Source organism: Acanthaster planci, linkage group LG06, assembly GCF_054643075.1.
Source record: "Acanthaster planci isolate LZ-2023a linkage group LG06, COTS_SCS, whole genome shotgun sequence".
NCBI lineage: Eukaryota > Metazoa > Echinodermata > Asteroidea > Valvatida > Acanthasteridae > Acanthaster > Acanthaster planci.
In genome coordinates, this window is record NC_141782.1 from 18,388,735 (window position 1) to 18,396,711 (window position 7,977).

Below are 7,977 nucleotides of genomic sequence, written 5' to 3' on the forward strand. Positions count from 1 at the left end.
ACAATTAAAATATTGCCATGAGGCAGGCTGGCATGTTCAGAACAGACCCACGCTTTCGTCAGACACAAAAATACTTTACATGTGTCGTGCATATTGCTTCCCAGAAGGACAGACGGCTCGTACTTACAGCCATATGTAATTATTTTCAAGAAAATGGCCCTGACATTGGGGTTACCATATATGGCGAGTAGAAGAGCCTACTGCAGAATGATCGAAACTTTGCCTTATTATTTAGACGTATTCTCACTCGACTTATAGCTTGTCTTGTTTTTTATTACCTTCGTCATTTTCCCGCACAGCTTGTCGCTTCTGCCTGTTTTTTTCTTGATGGGCCAAGCCAACCGTGGAGCATAATCGGAACCCGGCTAACGTCGCTTTATCGATTCCCCACTTTTTTTCGCAGGCTTTTCGTGTCTTGATGTGTTACATCTGGTTTTCCTTTGTTTTACCTTACATGTGTCTGGTGTGTGGACGTGCGCGTAGCGTATCGAATCGGAGGGGTTGAAACTCAATTGCCAATCGTCATGTCTGATTAGAGGAGTCTGACACGGGAGAGGTAGGTGTAATGATGGGGCGCCGACATGAACCAACACCCCGTAGGATGGCCATCTCTCACCGCCTGCCATTTTCGACGCTTGCTGCTCAATCCAAAAGGGAACGGTTGCGTGCGCTCGGCGAGAAGGAAATAAAAGGGGCAAGACAGAGTAGCAGAACATGGAGGGTAATAACTGAGTCGGCAGCTCGAGTTAAACCTGGCATGTCAATGCATAGCATATGGGCCCTCACACGCAATATGGGCCCGTTAACCTTCAGACTGTAACGAGTATGTAATTTCGAGATGAACTTGGGTTAGGGCAAAGGAAGAGAGGGGAAAAAACCGAGCGAGAAACGGAGGGGAAAGAGAAGGCGCTACGGGTTAAGAAGCTTGGTTCGGTCCCGGCTACAAACAGGCTTAATTTCAGTCTACGTCTGTCAAGGAGGCAGCGTAGCGAAGAAACGACTGCACTAGTTGCGTGGAAAAGATGCGAATGCACGGCCAATAACCAGCCACCAAAATTGGCCTGGAAAATATTCCCCAATTCAATCGCGTCGCGTTCTACCGGGGTTTTTTTCCTGGACGTTACTGTCACCAAGGCCGAATCAAGCCCACAGCAAGCGAACAGACCGACACACTGCAAACTCAATTGTTCATCCCAGCGTAAAATTATTCGTATTTTATTAGACTTGTTTTTCAAAAAAAGAAAGAAAGAAAAGACGTTAAGAGGGAAAGCTGTGGCTCTTACCCACGATTTCTTTCTTCCTGTCAGAAATACTTCAGAGAAATATTATTACAACCGAGTATTTTAGTTTCTTTTTCTTTTCCATTCAAAATATGAACACAATGTACAAACTTAAGGTAAACCTCTACTGTCTGACGCGAATGCGCCCTTTTGGAAACAGCCCCAAAAAGAAATACAAAATCACAACAGAAAAAGGTTGTCAACACCATTATGCATGACAGCGAAGTCTACAAAGACATGCCAGTTCGCCGCTTCGCAGGAGTGTATTGCTCAAAACAATTAAAACCACATTAAAAACCATTCTTAAAAAGAAAGACAAAGTGTTTAGTAATAATTATTTCCAATGTACAAGTCCCGCTACAAACCCTGCAATGAATCTAATCACAGTAGGCCTAACTTAATTAGAAAAGTGATCGAGTGTGAAGCTTTTGCGACAAACATCTTATAAAAATCTTATAAATTAGAAACACAAAAAAATGAAAAAAATATCCAAGTGAGTTGCTCGAAGAAGCATTCCGAAAATACAATGACCACAATGGCATAATTACAAATACCGAGAGTTATGCTTTGAGTAAAAACACACTGTGGTATACACTTACTGAGTTGACGTGCCAAATGAAGGAGTTGCGTAAAGAGAGATGAGCCAATGACAATTCAGTTCATACTTTCCCCAAATTGGTCCAGGATTTGAATTGATTGGTTCGTCAAAAGTCGTTTTTCGCCCACATGGCACATTCTTTCTTTTCTACACACGAATGAATCCATGACGTGGACATTAAACTTTTCAGTATCCTGTTGACGGTTATGTTCGACAATTTCCATATTTAGTTCCAAATGATAAACAATAATGTCCATGTTAATTTTACAATTCCTCTCAGGAAAATAACAACGAAATTATAGACCAAGGACCAATAAATTATTATCCGCTATACAACAGTTTTCCCCTACCTATTCAGTTCAACACAGTTGCTTGGGAAATATAATCTGAATCACTCACGTGACAGCTCCGTTCTAATTAAGCGTGAGACCCGTTCATGGATAATGATCGATTTTTTTCTCCCCCTATTTTTTTCTTTCCCTTCTTGTGTTTGTAATCTGTGTCAGATCGACCAGCAAAACTAGCGCTGCAATGCATAATTCCCCATGTCCGAACAGCCGGCTGAAATGGCGCAAAAAAGAGGCTAGTGGTTGAAATGTAAGAATAATTTCCCGCCGAATTTGCTTCGTTTGGGAGCATTAACACCAACTGAAATCCAGCTTGGGAATGCATATACCCTGGAGTTTTGCCTCTTCTGTGGTTCGAAAAACGCGCCACAATAATTCATTTCATTGTGATCCGCTAGAAAGCCTGACCGTTGGCCATCATAGGACACTTCATACTCGATGTATCGCATGAACGACAACCTCGATGGTTACATCTAACGCCACAACGCGATGATTAAATTGTCTTACTTGGTTACAAGCAGTAAATAACATCCGATCTTTTACTAAGTCAAAGATTCCAAAATGTAGACCAGCCTTTTGGACGACAATGGAGCGTCCACTAGAAATGTGAAATGGTGAAAGCCAGAATAATGACTTGGGGTGAGAGGGGTTTTTCTTGTTTGTTTCCAGTTATGGACAGCTCTCTTTTTGTCCCGATTAGACTTGGGGTATTGTTAGGGTTTTAATACGTCATTTGACACCAACAATAATTATTTATGGTAACTTCCTTCCCCATGTGAAAGCCTGGAGATGCTGCTTTCACTTTGACGCTGATGGGAAGCATTGAAAGCGCTTTTCAAAAGTGAAATGTCCAAATTGGCTAACCACAAGCTGATTATGCCGGCCAGTGCCACCGATTGTGCAAAAATTGAAGCGGTGTTATAGGAGTTCACAGAAGGGACAATAATTCACATGCAATTTCTCTCAGTCCGAGTAATAAGTTATTTTTCTTCTCTTGATTATTTGCAACGCTTCTTTCTTTCCTTCTTTCAAAGCTACCAAGGGACTTCTGTTTTCCCAGGTTGTGACTGTGGTTTTTCTTTTCCACAAGCAAATAGACTCTACACGTGAACGATAAGGAAATTACAAACGCTTGGCCTGGCTATTTTGGCATGTAGTAATTACCTCAATAAAAATGACGCTGCCTCCTTGCAATCATACGTACTCGAGAACAGAACATTTCTGACAAGTTTTAACCATCTGTTGTGTAAAAATGCAAAGATACGAAAACGGTCCTTCCTCCAAGGATACACTCAGTGCATACAGATCCGAGACAAATCTAAATTTTAAAAATGGTTAAAAGATTTGGCCATTTTACCTTTGTCATGTATAAATATTTAGATATTTATATGAATGTTTATATACATATGTTTATATACATATGTATACACATCATTGTACACATATATTAATATTTATATCTCTCGGGCTTTGAAACATGTTAAACTCATGTAAATAGAAGGGCTTCTTGAAGGAATCTATTCTCGACCAATGTGTATAATTTTTTTTTTCTTCTTCAAACTCCATTAAGCCAGTTCCCGCTCGACACTGCGAGACAGTCCAGCGGTCGCGGGAGACAGGACTCACGGGGTTGTAAATTGAATAGAGTCGGGTCGGCTTCTCGCTGTGGAGCCGGCCAAAGCTTAGCGTCGACGCCCGGGTCTGGCAAAGCATATGATATCAAGCGTGGCTGATCGGGCCTAAGAACCGGGCGGTACATTGCACAAAATGACTGCGCTGCTTGCGTGCGTGCCCCAGTGACTGGGTCTATAACTAGTCTCCCCTCTGTGCTGATGTACCGTATCCCATCGCTCTCTGTGCTGAAATCCTTCACTTTTGTTCCCACAAGTGGCCAGGACCAGAACCATTTTTAATGTAATTCACCCATAATTGAATAAAAAGGAGAAAACCCCCAGTATACTACTAGTACTAACACGCCCCGTCGCTTCAATGTTTCCGGTCAATGACAATGGAAAAGGGAAATTAAAATCTACAGTCAGGCTGAAATAAAAATGACAGCATAAGTGGTACACCCTGGGGAGGCATATTCTCAAATTGTGTAAAGTACCATTCTGATAATTAGACATTTGGTGGACTATTTTTAATCCAAACAACCAACCAAAAACAGTCATGTTCTGAAAATGTGGTTCAAAACTGTGTTTACACAATACAAAATGTCTCACCAACAAATTTCCAGCTTTATCCTCTGTGCATCTAATTACAAAAAGTTCTCGACAGCAATTCATCATTATACGGGGAAAGTGTCCTCAACCTGTGACACGACCACCATCAAATGTTTAAAATCTGTCTAAGCATTATACTCAAATACAAACATTATCATGGTGGACTATTTAAAATTCGATAAACAAGCTGGCGAAATACCGGCTAAACAGTGTCAAGCCAGAATGGTGGTGTACAATACCAGAGCATTGTCATGAGCTTAACACCAGATCGATGTCACTAGTTGAGGTGACATCCACCAGGCCAAGTCACCCACTGTAGGCGGGTTGTTTGTTGAAGAAATATTATTCAAAGCTCTCACCCAAAAGTTAACAAAAACAAAGTGTGGTCGGTAGCAGGAACGCTTATATGCTACATTTTTACCACCTTAAAGAAAACACTTTCAAAGGGAGAATTTGCCACCGGTCTGACCCAAATCAAACACGACGTGATTTCAGTAGAAATCATACCAAGTCGGTTTGTGTGCAGTCGTAATGGTGGTGGACAATTAGAACACTTCGTAGTTGTATAAATATTGACAAATTCGGTCAAACCATGGTCAAACAAGTAGCGGACTAAACCACGTGTCTCAAGATTCACGGTCATGACGGTGCAACACAAAATGACAAGTAGAATAGGAACCCGTTTTTTTGCATTTTTCTTTTCTTTTCGTGTCTGTGTTTTTTTCCTTAAGCTTTGTTTATATCAGTACTTTGAACAGTCATAGGAGGAGTATTGTCCTGCCACATGGTACATACCAGGTGCTGTCGTGCCGGTCGGGGAACGGTAAGACGTGGCGGCCAGTTGGCAGCTGTCGCCGCTGTTCAGACCCAAAGTCACGGGCGAGTTATGGCTCAGCGCCATAAGCCGTTGCGAGGGCAGCCGCTGCGAGTCGTACATACCGAAGGACTGGCCGTGCGAGCCCGTGCTGGTCCCATGCAGGTCGGCCGGGCTGGGGCCCTGGTACCACGCGTTGCTGCCGGTGGTGCCACGGTGCACGGGGCTGAGACTGCTGGGCTGCGAAGTCATGATGGAGTTCGGGCCCTGGGGACTGGGCCGCTGGGACAGGCCTTGCTCCTGGTGCACCTCTTCGGGTGTAGGGGCAATGGCCATGTGCTTGCCCATGCTCAGGTCCGGTTCGTACATGTTACAGTGGTAGTTCATGCTGTGGTTCACATTGCCGGTCGTTTTCTTGGAGCACGAGACCCCGCCAGGTCCCGAGTGGTAAGTCTGGTTATAACTGAGGGGCTGTGGGGACACGAGCTGGCCCACCACCGGCCTCCCGGGCAAATGGTGACTGGCCGAGTTCATGTCGGCGTTGCAGCCGTTGGTCGAGTCCCGGTCGTGGTGCACGGTCATGATGTTGTCAACGGTGTAGCTCGATGGCGAGGTGGTCATCATGGTCCCCTCGCTGGACAACTGCCGCGAGTTCACGGGCGATTCCCTCAGAACGGGGGAGTCCACGGGCTCCACTTTTGGGGTCAGAAGAGGGGGGTTGGTGCTGGTGTTGTTGCTGGTCAGTACCTTGGAGGTAGCCGTCATGGGGGACGTCGACTCGGCCGGATGAGCCGACTCCTCGGTCCCTGAAGAGACACCGTTCTGGTGGTTGACAAGTTCTTGGGATGTAGTGTCCCCAGAATGGCCGTCGTTGATCCTGTCCCGGCTGTCCTCCTTCTCCGGTATGGCCTTATTTCTCTTGAATCGCTTCCTGCGTCTCAAGTAGCTGCCGTTGTCAAACATGTTGTAGCTGTCAGGGTCCAGGCTCCAGTAGCTTCCCTTTCCAGGCTTCTTGTCGTCCCTCGGTATCTTGATGAAGCAGTCGTTGAGGGACAGGTTGTGCCGAATCGAGTTCTGCCAGCCCTGTTTGTTTTCCCTGTAAAACGGAAACCTGTCCATGATGAAGGAGTATATTCCGTTGAGCGTGCACCGCTTCTCCGGTGAATTCATGATGGCCATGGCAATCAGAGCGATGTAGGAGTAAGGTGGCTTGACCATATCTTTGGGGTTCTGCTGTTGGTGGCCGTACGGCCCGTACCCCCGTGCGATGCTGGAATACTGGTCATGGCTATAGACGGACACGGGCATCCCCGAGTAGCTGGGGTGGCGATAGTAGCTCTGGTCCTGAAAGACCGGGTGCATGACGCCCAGCGAGTTCGGCGTGGCCGGGTTGGCCGATGCGAAACTGGCCTGCATGGTCAGCCCCAGGTTGGCAGAGGGTGGCGTGTTGCCGGAGTTCTCAACCGAGTTGAAAGCGTACATGGGCATGGATCCGCTCGCTAAGGCCACTGCCTGCTCAATATACTCAGCCACAAGGAAACCGTCAACACGTAGCCATCATGAGCGCTAAGATCCGCCCAGAAATCCGGCAGCCAATCAGCGCGCCGCTGGCGACCACCCATCATGACCTGCCCACACACGGAGGATACACACACACAGCCTCAACGATATATGACTGTCAGCGTTCACTTGACGACCAAATAAATTAATTGCTAATTTTTACTGATTTTCCGCGTTCAAACTCGATTACCGAACCTGATGGAGACGAATTTATTCACCGAGCAAGCTCTCTCCCAGTCGAAGCTTACACCGAAGTGTGGGTGCCAGTTCTGACCGTTGCTGAACCAAATCTCTCCAAACACACTCTTACTGTTTTCGTATTTTCTTTCACCACAAAAGTCCGCGCGACCGTCTGTGAGTGTTAACCGGATTACAGGCAACAAAATCCGAGCGAAGTGTGGCCGAACCGGCCCAGTTCTAACCTGCCGTAAACAGAGCAGAACTCATATACTTGGGGGTTTCTTGCTTTTTTGAAGTCCATTTTTATGTTGAACTACCAGCCGACGGCTGTCAAACCAGGGGGTGAAATAAAACGCTGTTTTCATGGTCCGGGCAGCGGCCATTAATTTTGAGTTTATGGCCGTCTCTTACACTCGATGTTTCTGGCTTGAACCACTGGTGGGCTGTGTGTGGTTAAACTCCCGCTAGTCTGTCTTCCTTCTCTGGTAATTTTGAGAATTGCAAAAGGCTCCCCCAAACAGCTGGTTAGCATTAACGCCGTTTATGAATAGATTTCTGTTACAAATTTGTTTCAACAACCGAAGACGTATTATTATTGCCTACTCTCGCGCCTGGCTTTTTCCAAATCTACTTCCCGCTAGCCCCATTTATGGCCCCGCGATAGTGCAGAACACGCTAAACTTCCCCGACACTCCAGTCCAAATTCCGCGTAAAAATCGAAAGCGTAAGCGTCAGTTTATCCCTTTTTTTTAATCTAAGAAGCGCTTTCTGTCGGTGCTGACTTCAAGGGTGCGTATGGTGACTGTTTACTGGTTGTTTACATGTTTACCTGTCCATCACCCAAGCCTCTCCAACAACCGGTGGAAGGTGGTGGGGGACAGTTCGTCTCTCAAGTCGCCGATTACTTTCCTGCCCGATCCAATCTGTCCCTACAACCGGCACACGCATCGCCGGGTATCCTTGGAGCCACATACCG

The 7,977-nt window shown here is 46.0% G+C and overlaps 1 protein-coding gene across 1 annotated transcript; it reads right to left on the reverse strand.

The window, feature by feature from the left end:
- Positions 1–1,184: 1,184 nt before the first annotated feature.
- Positions 1,185–7,087, reverse strand: LOC110983280 (forkhead box protein C2-B-like). Its single transcript, XM_022242412.2, has one exon. It carries the CDS (start codon positions 6,747–6,749, stop codon positions 5,190–5,192), a length of 1,560 nt encoding a protein of 519 aa, XP_022098104.1. The 5' UTR covers positions 6,750–7,087; the 3' UTR covers positions 1,185–5,189.
- Between the last annotated feature and the right edge of the window lie 890 nt (positions 7,088–7,977).

Bases quoted from the DNA above. Each gene is read 5' to 3' on its own strand.
- LOC110983280 (XM_022242412.2), bottom strand. From the start codon at position 6,749: ATGCCCATGTACGCTTTCAACTCGGTTGAGAACTCCGGCAACACGCCA.